Source organism: Pleurodeles waltl, chromosome 12 (assembly GCF_031143425.1).
Source record: "Pleurodeles waltl isolate 20211129_DDA chromosome 12, aPleWal1.hap1.20221129, whole genome shotgun sequence".
Classification (NCBI taxonomy): domain Eukaryota; kingdom Metazoa; phylum Chordata; class Amphibia; order Caudata; family Salamandridae; genus Pleurodeles; species Pleurodeles waltl.
This window is the reverse complement of record NC_090451.1, coordinates 334,875,875-334,894,547: the sequence shown is the minus strand read 5'-3', so window position 1 is coordinate 334,894,547 and position 18,673 is coordinate 334,875,875. Positions and strand designations below refer to the sequence as shown.

Below are 18,673 nucleotides of genomic sequence, written 5' to 3'. Positions count from 1 at the left end.
CGTCTCCTACTATAACCAGGTGGGTAAGATGGCTCATGTCGGAGGCAGGAATAGATGTTCGGCTCATCTGGGCTCATTCTACCAGAGGGGCGATGGCTTTGAAAGCCATTCAGGCAGGTGGTAGATTAGAGGACATTATGAAGGCGGCAGATTGGTCCTCTGAATCAGTTTTCAAGAGGTTCTATTTCAAACCTATACATGAAGCTGCATTGCTGGTGGTGAGTAAGCTTTGAACTTGCATAATGCTCGACTCCTGTCCTGAAATAGAATGAAAAATGTTCAAGCTCACGTTAAGGAAAGTTTCAATTCTATTAAGACACGGAGGCGAGGATTATCCCTCCCTCATACTGAGGCAGTATTACCCGCCCAGGGGTTGTTGTTCTCAGTTCATGCCTTGTTTGGGAGGACTCTTTTTACAAGTCAGTTGCAATTTCCACTCTCTATGTGCAAGCGATTATGATGTGCTGTTATTCTATTACGATTTTTCTCTCTGATGGTTGATATGGACTGAGGTTGTAAGATTTATTTCCTGTTGGTGGTATTGACTACATCTGCTTTTGTAAAATGGTTTCTCTTGCATGGGTCATGTTCTGTATCTTTGATCTCTCCTTTATTTTTTAGGAGGTGATTCCAAAGGTGATTGAGGTCGCGGGTACTTAACTTCCTACAATGAAGAAGAGGAATGACTGCTCCCGTCTACCATTTATATGGACATTCATATGGACAGTGGATTGGTTTATTGGTTGTCATGGTTATGTGCTTTAACATCATGGGAGTTGAAGTTTCGAACTTTATTTGTTGAACTTTGAACTAGCTGATTTTAAATAAGTGAAGAAAGGAATGCATAATCCTCCCCTCCATGTCCTTAATAGAACTGAAACTTTCCTTCACATGAGCTAGGAAATTTTTCATTCTCCACTCCCAAGAGACCATGCAGACTTCAGAGAGTTTCAGTTCCCTGTCTGCATAGCACATGTGATCCGTGACCTGAGGCTGGATGGACGGTTTGACTTTGCCTCTGTAGTCCCTTTTCTGTTTCCAATGGCTGTCCCAACGCATCTCTTTCCTTGTTTGGAAACATGACCCCTTGTTTCCTCAGTCTGTGGGAACCTCACTAAGGCACCATAGAGGCGGAACACTCTCAGAGCCCAGAGATGCAAACTGACAAACGAGGTGGGTTAGAGTTACCTCTTTTTAAGAGGGTAATACTATTTGGTTGCTCCAAATGGAATATGTGTTTATATTGAATAAGGCTGTTCACCACGTTATCGTTTGTCATTGAGTCCGTTTTTCAGCATTTCTTCTGATGAGAAATGTGTGTTGTGGAACAATTACATTTACTCTTAGAAACTTAAATTTTCTGTTCATGGTTTTTCTCTCTACTTGTTGTTAATTAGATTCAGTTTTACCGGTCTTCTCATTTTCTCACTGTCCTTGTCAAGACGGGGTCACTGGTTGCGTCTGATCTCGAGAGCTCTGTTTGCGGCCCCAAGGTACGCTTCACTACAATCATCTATGACCTGTCACTGGTGATTCATTTAGAACCAAAACAAAAGTGAGTACTAGGGTCCAAAGTATACTTAAGATGCAACTGGAGCCACTCCACAGCACACTGCTAAAATACATTGTCATTTATAATACTAGTGACTCTAACTTTCGCAACAGTGAGACCTATTGGCTTTGCCAATGCTTGTCCCAATACCACTCCTCGTCAATGCCCTTACATTGTATAGCTTGACCTTGTCTCTTCCATTACACCCTCGAGAGCTATAATGACTTCTAGCTCCCACTCTGTGAATTGACCCTAATCGTTTTATCCTTTAAATGATCTAACTTTGCTTTGATTACGTAATTGGTAAATACTAACAAACTCTCACCAGGAGTAATTGCTGTAGCCTTTTGTACTGTCACATACTACGGTTTCTGAAAATATTGTTCATTTAACGTTATTTCGTTCTATTGTAAAGCGATCTGACTCCTCCGGGCAATGTCCTCGCTATATATACATGCATAAATAAAATGAAATAAATACAATATACATAAGTAGGAGTAAAAAAACATCTTTTGACCCCACAGAACGTGGTTTCACCTTTTTGGCAGACTAGTTTACCTGGAACAGTGTAGACCGCTAAGTGATGAGCTTTGAGCTCCTTGGAGTCTCAGGCATGTGACGTTGGTCACGGTCCCTCTGGTTGTCTCCACGCCCCTGCTCCTTGCCCAGCCCAGCTCTACGTCACTTCCGACGTACACAAACGGAACGGCTCTTCCGTAGAGTAGAGAAGACGGTGGTTGTCTGGTCCGTATGTGTGACGGTGGCTGCGTGATTAGGAGGTACTGTATGCCCTTGTGCGTGACGGTGAGCGGTGCGTCGGATTTATGACATCCCACGCGTTGTGTGTTTTTGAGCCCCGAGTGTACAGGATACCGCGTTACACTAGCAAATGGGGGCAGAAAGACGCAGCAGGAGTGTGAGCGGTGTTCGACAGCGTTCGCAACAGGGGTACGTGGGGCGACAGCGGTCAATATGTATGTCTGAGGCGGGGAGTATAGTGACCCCCTGGGTTTGCGGGAAAATATTGCTTCGCCTTCTCACATGGACTGGCCAAGTTTCGCCCGCTAGGCTTGCCTTTGACACTCAATTGGACATGCTACTATTAAGAGAATATAACGATAAGCCTGGTGCTAGGGAGGTAGGTAGGCTTTCCAATGCTAGAGTCTAGACGTGACAAGCTCCGAAGGATTTTTAAAAGGGGACACCCTTGCAGTATGATTTCATGGGAATATGGTATGACTATAGGTGAGTTTTTCTAAAGGAGCAGATTAGTACAACGTATTTTCTGCTCTACAACTATGCCAACCCCTGCCAAAATGAACTTCTTGGCGGGTACCCTAAGCCAACACCGGCGACAGCACCTCAAGCGAATTCATCAAAGTAAATATCGATAATCTATCGAAAACATGCAGTAATTCGGAATCTCTAGCGATATTCTGTTTGCCTGTAATCACTGGGCTTCTTTCTGGAGTTGCAGCCCTCTCTTTCAGTGGCCTCTGCTTGTGTCCCTTCAGCAAACCGTGCGCATGCCTTATTATAGGTATTGAACTCCTTTTCCAAATAAGGGGTGCCTTCTGGTAATACACCTGTTGTTTTTTATGGGTTTCTTCTTTACCTTTCCTTCCAGCGACACCCTCCTCTATTTAGGTATTCTGCATTTATTAGGTCGAAGCCTACTAGACAGTGCAGCTGTCTCTAACTCACATTTTCTAGCTTTCTATTTGCTAGCTTTACTTGCTTTCGGCTGTCCAACTTGAGTTTGTACCTTCTCTTGCCCAAACCTTGTTTACTGCATTCTTTCACAAATTCTCTTTCTGTAATCAGGCCTTTAAATCTTGTTCTTATCTCGTCAAAGTTCTGTTTTACGAGGGAGCCTGGTGTTTACTTTTCTTTACCTGATTTCAAAGTGAGAGAATTTGTGACAATCCTGTTGAGTACTCATGTAAGAGGAGAGGATGGACAATGTTTTTGTTTCTAACACAGTAAAAATAACATGCTGATGTTTCAGAATATATCAGAATTAGTACAGATGAAGCATGGTGGAAACAAATATTTGAATAAGGTCAAAACGCAATACACTATTTGATGACATTTGCACACATTGTGTGTATTAAAACTGTATTTTGGTGCAAATATAATGGTCCTTTCAATTAGAAATTTGTTGTCTGTAACAGCAGTGTGCTATCATAACATGTATACTCCACTTCATGCCCTTCAGCTCTATGCCACGCCACTCCATTCTTTGACACTCGACTCTGTTCCTCATCTCCACACCACATACCCCACTCTCTTCACTCCAATCTATCCCACTCAGCTCCACTCCAGTGTACCCCTCCCTACCTCCACCCCACTTTGGTACAACCTACCCCAATCAACTCCACCCCACTCCACACCTGCCTACTTCACTTCAGTTTACCAACCCCAATCTACCCCACTCTCTTCCAGTCCACTCCGGTCCAATCTGCCCCACTCTTACTCCGCTCCTCCCCACTTAACTCAATTTAACCCAGTCAACTCCACCCCACTCTATCCCACTTCACCCCAATCTACAGCACTGCACTCAAGTCTACCCCACTCTGCTTCAATCTACTACAGTCTACCTCATCCACCACTACAGTGTACCCCAGTCCAACCCATCCTACTCCAAACTTCATGACTCCACTCCAGTTTACCCCACTCCATTCACCACTCCCCAAAGAAATCTATCAACTCCTTTCGACTCTAATATACGCCACTCCACCACAATGTACTCCAATCTACCCTACTCCACTATACCCCATTCGCTTAAATCCACCCCACTCCAATACACCCCACTGTAATCGTCCCTGTGTCAATTTACCCCTCCCCAATCTTCCCCACTCCTCTCTCCTCATCTTCTCCACCCCACTCTACTCCAGTCTCCCTACTCCACTTCAAACGACCCCACTCCACTCTAAACTATTCCAGTCTACCCCACTCCATCCTAATCTACCTCACTCTTCCCCAAACTAGCTCACTCCACTCCAATCTATCCTATCCCATTCTACCCCACTCCAATCAACTCGAATCGACCCTACTGCACTGCAACCTTCCCCACTCTACCCCACTTCAATCTACCGCACTCAACCCCACTCCAGTCATTCCCCTCCAATCTACCCCATTCCAGTCTACCCTACTTCATCCTAATCTACTGCACTACACTCCAATCTAAACTACTTCTCTCTTCCCCAATCTCACTCCACTCCAATCTCGACTCCACTCTATCGATTCGCCAGTCTACCATGCTCTATTCTACTATATCCAATCTACACTACTCCTCTCTACCAAGTGCCTCTCAGATCTACCTAAAATCAGTCCAATCTAACCCACTACACCTCAGTCCACCCCACTCCATTCTACCCTACTCCACCCCAAACTACCCTACTCCAAGCTATCCATCTAGTCCTCCCAACTTCAATCTATTCCCCTTCCCCCACCTACCCTAGTCCAATGTACTACATTCTAATTGATCCTACCCCATCACTCTCAACCCCACACCACTCTATCCAACTTCACTTCAATCTTCCCCACTTCTCGTTCCAGTCCATTCCACCCTCCTTCAGTCTGTCCCACCCCACTCCTCCATAGTCCTCTCCACTCCAGTCTACCCTTCTCCACTCCAGTCTACCCTTCTCCAGTCTACCCTAATCCACTTCACTTCCCCCAATTTACCCCACTCCAATCTACCCCAATATAGCACACTCCACTGTAACCTGATCTACCCTCTCCACTGTACCCTGCTCCACTCTAGTCTACCCCACTCCAGTCTACACCACTCCACCCCAATCTACCCCAGTTAAATCTACCCTTCTCCAGTCTGCCCCACTCCAATCTATTCCACTCTAATCTACTTTCCCCCACGGAACCCTAATCTAATCCACTCCACCCAAATCTATCCCATACCAGTCTACCACACACCACTCCAATCTACCCCGTTCCAGCCCATTCCAATCTACCCCAAGATATCCCACTCCACACTACCACAATCTACCTCGATCTACCCTACTCCTAGCTTTCCCACTCCAATCTATCCCACCGTAATCTACCCCAATTAATTCCACTCTACCCCAGTCTACCCCTATTCAGTCTACTTCACTCCCGTCTAACATGCCAATTTACCACACTTTGACCCAACTCCACTGTATGCCAATGTAGCCCACTCCATCCAACCCTAACCTACCCCACTTTAATCTACCCCAGCGCACGCCACCAACTTTTAGCCATGCTGAACATCATCCACACTGGTGTACAACATGGCTTAAACATATTGCCAAAGCCAATAGCTAATCGATTGGCTTTCCCAAATGCTTGTTTTTTTTTATCGCCAGTTTCCGCATCCAGTTCTGTGTAAAGCTCTCTAATTTGTCAGTGTTCAGCACTAGAATAAAAAAAAGCTTGATACATTTTTAGTTGCACTCTCATTAGTGATACACTCCTCCGTCTGTGATTTCCTTAGCACTGCCTTCTTCCTGAAATTTGTACTTGGGCATGTTTTTTGTTTGCGTTTTCCTTCTGGGACACTGCCTTGTTCTGCACTTCTTTTCAGGAATGTTGTCTCCTGTACTTCCTTTTGTCATACTTTACCCGCGCTTACCTTAAGAGATGCTCTTTTCTTACTCATCCCTTCATGGATGCTCACTTATTCCTGCTGTTTCCATTATAGATGCACACTGTTTCCTGCACTTCTTGCGTGAGACATCCCCCTTTTTAGGGTCAAGCCTGCGTCCCATGCGCTAGCGCATGCATTTCGCTTGCGAGGCGCTTTAGTAGTTAGAAAAGGGCTCGGAGCCACGCCCACAGTTTTTTTTCTTTTATACTTGCCTTTGTGAGTCGTTTTCTCTGAGTGTATTTTCCTTTAAAGATTACCTCTTAATAGCCTCTCATAAAGGAGGTTGTAAGACAGGCATGCCTTACCTGCATTTGATAAATATCGATGAGGATACTCTGCCAAACAAATTCCCCAGCAAAAAACATCAGCATCGCAGGGGTCACTGCTGATTCCTCTTTATTTCAGACAAAATTCCATATTGCAGTCCCATACCTCCAAATGTTTACATCACTACTGTGAAAGAGAACCTAATATGCTACACTGTCAGGGTATAAGCAGGGAAAGTTTAAAAATGTTGCCCTCAAACTCCTAATGCCTGGTCCTCCTTGTTGCTTGCAAAATAATGTCAGTCATTATGGTTGAGCTGTTTGACCACAGTAGCCCTGTGGTTAACTCTGGGCAGAGGGTGTGGTGCTTGTGCTTGATGCACCTTTTAAGTTGATGAGAACAGAGGCACCATGTGAGGCGATTGTCAGAGAGCCACTTTTCTATAAAGGCAAGTACATCTTCACCCTCTGTGCCCTCTATCATGCCCACTATGGAAACATGAATACGTGTGGACCTGCTCTCCACCCTCTCCTCCAGGAAGTGTATTCTATCCTTAAGATCTTTGATCGGCTGCTATTTCTCTGTGGTCTGATGATGGCGTTCCTGTTTTATATTCTTAACCTGTGCCCCCACCAGCAGTCTGTGGATCTGCCTTGGATTTTTGTTTTTAAACTCTTTGCTGGTGTCTAGATCATCTTAGCAGGCTTGGTGCATACTATGGCTGCAGCTGCTTGTACTCATCGTTGCAACTGGAGAATCTCGATAAGTTGTGAAATGGTATTCCAAAGAGTCTGCTCAGTGATGGGATCCAGAAAAAGAACCGACCTGCCACAACCATAGTAGCACACATAACCACACACTGGTGATAATGGCACGAGCAGTCAGCACCGTTTGACCATTGAAGACAAGGAGCACCCCCTGGTCATTGTAATACTAAGGGGTTCGTATAGCAAAATGTAACCTGCTCCAGCACCATTTCATTGTGTCAGTTGCCAATCCCACACCTCGGTAACCAAGTGTCATTCTTTAAGATTGCCATGCAGTCAGTGCAGTCCCACCATCTGTGAATAGGTGGAATACCTATTGCAGTTTGGGAGGGTGGAGAGAGGGTAAGGAGAGCACTTGCCTTTCATAAGTCGGATAGCTCAACTTTCAAGAAGAGTGATGGAGTTACCAGCATCTCTTGCCAGCTTTCAGCACAACTGAGAGATGAGGATGCACCATACCTTAGTCCTCAAATGACAAAAATATTTCTGCTGTACGTCTGAGCGTGAGTCAATGGAGGTTGCTCCCACCATTTTATATTTATTCCATGGTATTATCCATCCCAAACCCAGCAGCACAATGAACTTCTAGGATCCAGTTTAGGCCATAATCACGCCGCAAACCCTTAACCGCCGCCGCCCCCACACCCACCACCACCACCACCCTTACTTACAACTGGAAGGTGAGGAACTCTCAGGTGTCCACTCCCAAGTCTGTGTTGCTGATTCTCTGGTGCCACACAGTGTCAATAGGGCCTCCAAAGCCAGGCTAACTTCATGGGGTGGCTGTCGAAGGCCCAATGTCTGGATATGATTATCTTGTGAGGTGGGAAATCAAACACCCTTTCCACCAAACCCACCAGCCTTCAACAGTGGTAGTCAGCTTGCCTTTGTGGCTTCTGGTACAGATCGCTGCAGGCAGCTTCAGGCAAAAGCACAGGATAATCTGCAGGAGCACCGCCTACAATCTGGAGCAGGGGGGTGAAGCGGCTTCCAGAACAAGCCCTCTTTGTTGGGGAACATCACCACTTAGACACCTCACCAACAAGGCTTGTGACTTCTGGGGTGAGCCATGCGCCTTACCAAGCTGTACTGCCACCAGGCCCATGCAGTGCACTGCCTTTGGCTCCCAGCCGCTCTGTAGGCTTCAAAGGTCAGCACAGGGGATTCTGCAGCAAGGCATCGTTGAGTGGGGCCCAGATGAATGTTCTTTGACTGGATATTCATCAGCCTCTGGGGCCCAGGGTCAGAGCTCATCTATTTTGTGTCTGCCAGCTTCGGCAAGTCAACCACACCATGCTTGAATTCTGTTTGGTGGCATTGAAGTTTAAGCTTCCGTTGCTAGGAACAAGCATTGGCAAAGCCAATAGATCTTGCCTACAAGAGAAACTGGCTTTAGCCAATGTCTTTTAGCCATGTTGTACAATAGCACTAAAACGAGCATTGTCAAAGCCAGTAGATTCTGGCTATGTGAGATCTATGGGCTTTGTCAATATTTTGTTTTAGCCGTGTTGCACAGCAGGCTGCTGCTGTGCAACAGGGCTTGAAGTGAAGAAACAAAAGAGCTCTATGACCAGATCAATGGTGGCCATTTTGTAGAGTCTTAAAAAAAAAAAAAAAAAAACATTGACGAAACCAATAGATCTCGCATAGGCAAGGCTATCGGCTTTGTCAATGATTGTTACTTATTGCACTGCAGCTCCTTCGGTATCCGTAGTGTGCTTTACAAATGAGAGCTGATGCCGTCTTTGCCCCATGAAACTGCTATACCATTTAAACTGTTTGTCATGGAGCGGTTTGCCCACAGTATGGTGGTGCCTAAAATGTGAATACCGATCAAGTTGTTAAGGAGTTGAACCTCGCCTAATGCAGGCATTGCTGCATTTTGCTGAATTCCTGGCTGGCACAGTGTCTGCACAATAGGTCATCCCATCAATGAGCAGCAGTGACATTAGTGCAGGTAACTATTCTCTCTCAGGGTGCCAATTTAGTGACTTTACGATGTTAACATGGGCAGAGTGATTCTTTTTTTCCTTTTAAGAAGGAGGCCATTAGGTTGTTGTCTCGCTTTCTCAATTTAAGATTTATAGATTGGTTGACTGGGCAGTTAGAAATGACACTAGCTGTACCTTTTAGATATTGGAATTTTTTTAGTCCAATGCACAACTTTGTTTCATGGGTTTGCAATTTTGCTGAGCCTGGCTGCGGAGTTGACTGAATGCATCCACAGAAGTCCATGGAGCACCTCTGTGATTACGCACCTCTCAGAGGCAGGACAGGGTAACAACTAAACTTGCTGCTGAGCTGTGATGCTCATTTACATACAGAGAATGCTACTCACATTTTGACCAGCAGCATCTGGGAACAGGCACTTTTGTAATGGAAAGCATGTGATTAGCGTAGCTGCTTTTACGATTACTGAAAAAGGACGATGTTGGTGAATTCAGGTTTTTAAAGGAATTATCATATTTAACTTGCAGAGTGTGATGTTTTGGGCAATACAATTGTGCGACTAGTTTATTTATTAGAAAGCTCTTTTGTCGGGAGAGGATGTGGCTTAAGGACCAGAGCTGCAGACTTCAGAACTAGGTTCGAGGCCTGGTGTTAGCTCAGCATACTGTGATTCCAAGCACCTCCTCGTGCTTTAAAAAAATAAAAATTGACTTTGCGTAATGTAAGTAGGTGGTGCCAGCGTAAAGCATTCCAATGCTATTGGTCAGAGTTTGCGCTTCATAAAATGTATTGTATCCCAAGCTGTAAGTGGGATTAAAAATAGCAAGGAGGGGAAAAACATTTGCAGACTTACCCATTGGGAGGGGTACACGACAGGAGTGCCCCATTTCATCCTTGTTGTTTGTTTTTCGCATTAAATTGCTGGCGTGTGTTATCCATTCCCATCCGGGGATAACAGGCTTCCGCATATATGAAGGGCAGGGGGACAACGAGTGGATTTCACTATATGCAGATGATACCCTTTTGTATGTCACCCACCCAGGGGAAACACTGCCTCAGATCCTCAACACATTTGAAGGCTATGTCAGACACTCGGCTACAGGATTAACTGGTCCAAATCAAGCCTCTACTGAGTGTGAGGCAATTTGGGGCAGCTTGAGCTGCCAGGCGATCTGAAAGTAGAGAGAGAGTGATTCACATACGTGGGGATATATGTGACGCTAGACCAGGGACATAGGTTGAAAAGGAATGTATTGAGAGTCCTGAGGGTGTTTCACAATGAAGTAGAAAGATGGGGGAAACTGCCCTTAACACTGTTCGGTAGAGCAGCAATATATATAATGATAACCCTGCCAAAACTGTTATATTCCCTTCAAAATACATACTTGAGACTACCAGAAGAACTCTTCAGTAAGAGAGAGAGGTCCGACAGTTGATAGAGAACGGGAAACACCGCAGGATATCCATACAGACACGTCCGCGTCACACATACAACGGGGAGATCGCACTCCCAGACATGAAGGCATTCTACTGGGCAGCACATCTTGTTACCATGAATGACTGGGAACATATGTCAGGTGATCACACCACATATACCCTAGAGAGGAATCAGTTTAGCAACAACTCACATCTTCACTACCTATACGGGGGGAAGGATTGCAGAATCTGTTACTGCCAATTTAACATTAGAGGCCTGGAAAAATGCAGAATGGAAAATAGGCTAGTGCAGGAATTTAACACCGGAAACCCCATTGTGGGAGGGCACATGGCTGAGAGGGATTGGGAAACTCCTGGTATTTGGATCCTGGGACATGATGAGGATTTTGAAATTATGTGACCTGATAGAGGACGGGAACCTTAAGACGCCTGAGACCCTACGGAGGGAATTTCCCCTTACCGCAGCACAGAGTTATAAATACATACAGCTGACACATGCCTGGCAAGCTGAGAAAATAAATGTAACTGATCTCGCTGAGTACGCTCCCCTGGAAGGGAGACTGTTAATGGGCCATATACCAGAAAAAGCAATCTTTTGGACGTATAAAACACTGAACAATAACATGCCTGACACATTAAGAAATCTGAGAGGTAAATCGGAGGGGGAACTGGGACCCATGGACGATACACATTGGCAGGCCACCCTGATGCATCTTCGCGAAGTGGCCATAAATATCCGGCTACGATTGATGCAATTCAAATTCTACATAGGGTATACTATCACTGGGAGAGACTACACAGAATGGGGAGGGCCTCAGCACCCTCCTGTATAAGATGTGGGGCAAAAAGGAGATTTTGCTACACACACTTTGGTCCTTTCCCTGTCTCATGATCATGCTTCCATACCCTCTGACTCCTGCGAAGGATTTTCAAGTGGATACCCTCTGACACAAGGAAGACAGTCACCCACACAGTCGTCACTAGCAAACTGGACTATGGCAATGTACTCTATGCCTGCATCACCAAGAAACTACAATCAAGACTACAAAGAATCCAGAATGCAGCAGCCAGACTCATCCTGGACATCCCCCGACACAGTCACATCTCCTCCTACTTCAGAGACCTACCCTGGCTCCCAGTCAACAAGTGCATCGCACGTAAACTCCTGATCCACATCTACAAGGCACTGCACGATATAGGACCGGCATACCTCAACCACTGCTTCGCCTTCTACATACCCAACAGACTTCTTCGTTTTTCCCAGCTCGCCCTTGCAGCTGTCTCCAAGATCCAGAGGAAGATACTTCTCCTTCCTAGCAGCTCAGACATGGAACACGCTACCCCTCAAGCTCAGGCAGACCGCATCACTGAAGCAGTTCATGAAGGACCTCAAGACTTGGCTCTTCAACTGAGCAGCACGCCCACAAACAGCACCTTGAGACCCTACGGGTGATTAGCCATGCTTTTTAAATCACTGATTCATTGACTGTTTATTCAAACCTACTGGACTGTTATAATGAAAGAACTTGGAGAAATACTTGTGGTAGAACTCCCAGCAGACCTGCGGTTTGTATTGCTAGGCATATCCACGGAGATTGACATAGCATGCCCTAAACTCCTTTTCACTAACTTGGGATTAGCGATGGCCAATAAGGATGTGGCAAAAGATTGGGGAGCCCCAGAGATACCTACCTTGTGGGAATGGAGAATGGAGCTAGACCTTTACATGATGGCAGAAAAAGTAACGCACAAAGCCAGAGGCTGCTCAAGGAAATCTCTGAAGATCTGGAGGATCCTGGAGGACATATTACGGGCTGCAGGTGCTAGGAGAGGGCAGCAGTGGGTGCGCCACAGGGGGCTCATTATAGGAAGTTGTGGATCCTTGGGTATGGCCCCCTGAAAATGAGAAATGACGGACTCCGTAAGCATAAAACTGTGAAGCATATGAATGTCAGACATTGTAATGTTATTTTGCTATCTTTCTGCGGCTGCTTTAAAGCCCATTTGGGCATGTTATGTTTTGATTCAAATGCTGATTAAAAATAAAACTCTTTATTAAAAAAAAAAAAAAAAATTGCATGGGGGAAACAAGCAACTGGCATGAAGGACAGCAGCAACAACGTGGGAGGGAGGGGGCAGGAGCAAGAGGACAACTAGCAACAAAGGAGTAAGCAAGGAGAGGCTACAAAAATAAACTAGAAATGCCAGCCCTTGTAAAACAAGTCATTCCATGTTGCAGAGCACCAAAAGAGCATTCCCTGGAGTGGGAGTCTATCTGGCTCATTAGTGAATTCGAAGGACCTTGTAAAAAGTCTCTAGCTAATGAACAAGCAGCAAAGCTGGAGGGTATTGGGGCCATTTGACCTCTGTCTTTGAATGCACAGCAAATGTGATGAGAAAAGAACAAGATTTACAGGCTTGTTTACAGAGGAGTTTGGAGCGAGTGAAAACACATGCACATGGGTTAGGTGCTCTTTAACAAAGAAAAAGTAGTTTCTGAAGCAGATCCTAAAATGAAAGCAGTGGAATGATAATGTAATTGGTCCCTGCTCTCAGGAGGTCCAAACCCAGGCTGAAGCTTGACAAATGCATGCCATAGACAAATGGGGAGGAGAAAATGAGTGCAAAGATGGAGCCAGCAAATGGGAAGCCTATGGGCTGGCTGAAGCCCACAAAGTATATAAAACATGTCTTGGAGAGATGGCGCCAGCGCTGTCTAGCCGAGACCTAAAAAAGGAATGGTCCAACTCAAATATGCAAGCCTCAGTAGGCATACTTTGCAAATGAAAACAAAAGCAAGCAAAGATTTTTATTTATTTATGTTGCTATGGCGCGGTATTTCTACAGGGTACTCTAATTACAACGAAGGCTGCTACACAGCATTAGCACTCTGACAAAGCAGAACAATTCTGAAAGAATAACACTTTGTGTATGTTTTTTGGCAACCATCTATGATAATATGCAATAGAAAGCCTGCCTTCTTACCTTCCCAAACGTTAGCCTAATCACACCCTGAGCTGTCAAAATGGAACCACAGTGCAATGCGTCCCTTATAAACTGCCATCTGTAGCATGCAAAACTAGCTGCCATTTTGGAATAGCAGTGTTTGTAATCAGTTGACAGATCATGGCGGGTTTATCCCTAATCTATTGACTCTCTAAAACTACAGCAAAGCACATTTTTTCGAATTTGTCATAAAGTATAGCACATTGTATAATGCATTAGAAAAATGTACATCAACAGAAACCTAAAATATATGTACTATAACAAATGACATATTGCTTATGTAGTTCCTAGCTGTAATATTATCTAATCATGCACAAAATGAACAGAAAGATCATGGAGGACACCATGTTCACAACAAACTGCATAATGTTGTTTAAATAGTACTTCTCTTTCAGTGATCTTGGTGCTCTAAAATATACTATGCTGTGTTTTGCTTTTGAGAATGCTCTTCCAAGAATGCCACAAAACATAATTCACTGTTCTCTCTATAGAAAGCAATATTACAGTGCCTGGTAAGACAGTGACTGTATGTCTAGCCAAAACAGCCACTTATCAGGCATTCACAACTGGAACGGACTGATGGGAAGTAACTGCTTGGGAAATAACTGCTTGCACTAAACATAAATCCTATAAATAACAACAAAAGAGGAGTCTGCAGGAGAGCCGCAGAGGAGCTGGAACAATGAAGTTCTTGGCTGGCTATGGGGTGGAAGAAGAAAAGAAAGCCAAAAAGGCTGAGCAAGCCTGCTATGGAAGGGTGGAGAAGCTAATGAGCTGGAAGTGGAGAAGCAGCACAGAGATCATATGGGGTGGGATGAGGGGAAAAGCAATACATTGGAAAAGAACAAGAAAACATATGCACTCGTACGGAGTGCTGAAAGCAAACAATCCCGAATGTAATCAATGGAAGGACACCAGGCATCTAATCAAAAGGATTGTGCAGAAGCTATGCTCCAGAAGTGATCCAAACACAAGAAGAGGGAAAAATTAGATTGACAAGGAAGCCATGGAATGATAATCAATGAGCTGACCCAATTTTTGGTGGTAGCTGATGGCTAAAACTGTCAGTTGGCAAGACTTAAAAAGCTGTTCCCAAAATAAGCCAGTTTCTGCTTAAGGATACAGTGCTGCTTGCCGTGATAATGAACTGATGCTCTTAGTGAATGGGTAGGTCTAAAATAGAGATACCATAGCCTAGTAGTACTGAGAATGTTGAGATAGGGGAGGACTACCTTGGTAAATAGTGTAACTTAGCTTGAGTTTACACAAAATATACATAACTAGACTCATGGTTTATCTACCACCTTTTGGGATTTGTACTGTATTGAAGCAAATTTTGTTGTCAGTAGGTTGGCAACAATGTGCTCAACTGCATAGAGCGGGGGGGTTCTATTTCCGCGTATTGCAACTTGGTGGTGTGTAGCCTCCGCTATTTTCCATCATTTCATATGGCTGTTTATTTGAAGCCTGTTGCCTTAATTGCATATAGATCGTAAACGTGCGTCTCCAAAACTTTAATAAAAAAATTACTTAAAAAAAAAAAAACAAGCACCATAGTACACAACCCTCTGTTTGGATAAACTTCACTGTTCCTTGAACTTTTTTTTGTGCTCCTAAAAGGAATAAAGAGCCCTTTCTGTTGTGTAAATTATAAAGCAGACAGTGCCTATCAGAACGGCATTTTATGGTTAGCTGCCGTTTCAAGGGGGATGTTGGCTTTAGTCGAAGCTTTAAATGCCTTTAATGGGGTACAGATTTTCTTTGCTCACTTGATTGGGACTACACTTCATCCACTATGGCTACTGTATTTGCATTCTGAGACCTGATCGTCTTTATTGTCCTTTTTTTTTTTTTTTTCAGGGGGTCCAGTAACAGCGCAAAGCTAGTGACTGGGAGCCTGACTGAGGAATTACTGACAATTTGCTGTAAAAAGATCAGTTCAGACTGGAATGTCGGTTACTTTTGTCCCAGAGAGGTACAGAGGGAAAGCAGAGATCAACCAGGATACCATCCAGCGGGTGAGTTATGTGCTTTACAAAGTCAGAGAGCAGGTAATAGAAGGTTCACATGTCTCTTTATATTGGAGTGAATACTTCTGAAGCAGGTCTTAAAACCTTAACACATAGCCCAGGGGTTCTGTTAAATCCCAGGTGGGTGCATTGCAGGCATCCAAAGGTGGGCCACTCACTGGTGTTTTTAAACCCAGAATGAACCACTTTTAACCTTCATTAGCATATTGTTAATTATCTCTGTATAACCATCAATATGGTTTTAAGTTTGCTTTTAGTTTGTATTTCAAGTACTCAGTATATAAGACTCAAGTGCATATACTACAAAGTTTAAAGATATTAAACTTGGCTGTGGACTGTCCTCAATTGAGAGACAGGATGCCCACCATTATCCCTAACATTTCAGAATACATGGGTCAGAAGTAAAATATCATCACATATGCCTCTGTGCTTGAGACTGCTTTAGATCTGAAGTTGTCCAGCTCAGGAAAGTGAGAAGCTTGTGCTTTTCATTTTCTGGTGGGGTGGTTTGCTTTTATGATTAGAAAAGCAAAACAAATAGTCGCATAATTCAAGGAATAAAGCCAAAAATGGTTAAGATTGTCCTCCTAGACAAGAAGTGACAACTTGATCCAGTGCTGCTTCTCACACGATTCCCTGCCTTCCCACAAAAACCACTGATTGTAATGTTTTACACAGGTTCTTGTGTGAAGTAGCACATTTGCTGTATACAAGTATAAAGCATCCAGAAGTACATAGAACCAAAGAAGATCTAAGAATACTTGAATGGCAAAGCCTGTGGACCCACTGGGATATTAGCACTTGGCTCCAACAATGAAGTTGGAAAGGTGGGCTTCATTGAGGTACCAATGCCTGAAGACTAGAGAGGCGGAATCGAAGGAGGCAGATGAAGAGGGGAGCACTTGTAGAGGGACTGAGAGATTCACCTCCTGCCCGCTCTATGGCTGGTTGTGCCCGTGCCTGTCCTGATCACTTCTTGATGCTCTGTGAATCTTCATGGTTCTGAGTTGTTACCTAGAGCCAGTAAGCCTGCTCTGTGGCTGAACCAGTTGTGTACCATGTTTTGACATAGACAATCAGTCTTGCTCACTCCCCAGTTCCAAGAGCAGCAGAGCATACTCTTTCAATGACATTCCCTGTATTCCTTTGCATTATGGGGTCATTCACATAAGAGTTCTTCATTGCTAGGCAGAAATGAATGACTCATGGAAGAAGTGGTGGACCAATAGAGTTGCCTAAATTGTTGGGGCAAAAGTACTGAGTATGCCCAATCCATTGGAGACAGTATCATTTCCATACTTTTCAGTCAGCCTTAAAGAAGATTATATTTGGCATAGCTTGCACCAGAACGAATGATTGAGGGTTGAGAGAGTTGATGGTTCAATCTGGGGGTTTTCCCACTGCTTAACTGCCCCTTAAGTCCATTTTCACTCTTTGGAAGGTCTGCCTACTTACCCAAGAGACGACAGGCTTGTTCACCTGAGAATTCAGCTTCAGAGGCCATTATAAAGCAGAGAAGGTACCAGTACCTCAACATCCATACAGAAGAGTATGAACATAAGCCCACATTTTGAACACTTTCTACTGAGTTGCAAATCTTGCTGTTCGCCCCAGGAGTTCCTAAGTCCCTTACCTGTCCACTGAGGCTTTGGTTTGGCTTTGTTCATATTGATCATATATAGTATGACTGTTTCCTGGACTCTTCTGCCCACTCTGGGTCTACTGGATAGCTTGGCTTGATCCCCATCCTCAGAAGACCTTAAAAGGCATTTTTAAAAGATGTCTTATTTGATTCACCAACCTTGACTTTGATTGTGGAGATTTTTGTTTGCTGATCTCTGAGCCCTGTGCGCTGGCTAATCTGTCCTTGGCTGTGGGCACTAATGTGTGGTAACCCACCTCTGCATGGCATGTATGTTAATCCACCCACCCCTGGGGTCTGTGTGCTAACCTACCCACATTAGAGTTTATTTACTAACTTGTTTACAAACCTATTGATTATCCGAGACTCTGTTTCTTGTCTTTTATTTGCACATCTGTACCTGCACTTCTTAGAGGCTGTGCTCTTTCCCACTTTTTTTTTCCATGGCGTGTATGTTACAGGTCCACCGTTCTGCATTAGTGTAGCCCACACTAGTGATTACTTTGTGCTGGAAAAAGCATGTATCTCTGTTGGTACTCGGAACAAGCGCAGCCAGTATGCCATCAAACTGCAGACTAAGAAGAGTTTCAAAAAAGAAAAAAACAGGAACACTGGCCTTTTTCCATTAATGCCCTGAAATCTGGAATAACAATCCCATATCCATGAGGACTGCCCAAACTCTAATTTAGGAGAGTTGAAGGCTCACCTCTTGAAAGAACAGTACATCACAATGCATTAACAGTCCACAGCTCCACTTCCTCTCCAAGCTCAAGTTTGACTTTGACTTTGTTTAGTGCACTGCTGCCTTTTGGCTAGGTTTGCACTATAGAAATATCATATGCATACATGTGCCCAAATTGCAGCCATTAAGCTTTGCTAATCGCACATGTATGTTCTGAAGTTCAAAAAAGTTCAAAAAGTGTGCATCTCGTTTGTTTGAGGTTTCCCTTATCTTCTCCAATTTCCCTGAGTGGTTATCTGATGTAAAGTATTAAACACTTACTTTTGTTTTTCCCTATAACATGATTTAGCTTTTCTCTGTAAAAATGCTTGGTTTAGCTGAAACTGTCCAGTAAAGCATCCATACCACCCAGAACATTGGAATACTCATAATGCATGTGATTGATAGTGGGTTTTTTAAAGTGTTTTTGTTGACATTCAAAATATGAACTGAAAAAATTGTGAAAATCAAATAATAATAATTATAAATGTGCTACAGTTCTTCTCTGCTATACCTCTGTTTGGGGGGGAAAAAACAGTAGCTCACACGGTTGGGTATATTGACTAGGATATGAATTGGCCAAAAACTTTTAATATGTAACATTACATTTTGAGGGAATAAACGTCAATTTACCTTAACGAATTGCTGTTGTCATGTTGTACTGTGCACATTTA

The 18,673-nt window shown here is 44.0% G+C and overlaps 1 protein-coding gene across 2 annotated transcripts in view; it reads left to right on the top strand.

The window, feature by feature from the left end:
• The first annotated feature begins 2,224 nt into the window (after nucleotides 1–2,224).
• SS18L2 (SS18 like 2) overlaps nucleotides 2,225–18,673 on the top strand; it is a 67,697-nt gene continuing 51,248 nt past the window's right edge. Inside the window, exons 1-2 of one of the 2 annotated variants that reach the window (XM_069216470.1) lie at nucleotides 2,225–2,331; nucleotides 15,467–15,624. In XM_069216470.1, the coding sequence (XP_069072571.1) occupies nucleotides 15,556–15,624 (69 nt within the window). In that variant the 5' untranslated portion in view covers nucleotides 2,225–2,331; nucleotides 15,467–15,555. Of the gene's footprint in view, nucleotides 2,501–15,466; nucleotides 15,625–18,673 lie in introns of both variants that reach the window. The other variant, XM_069216471.1, reaches the window with a different exon arrangement.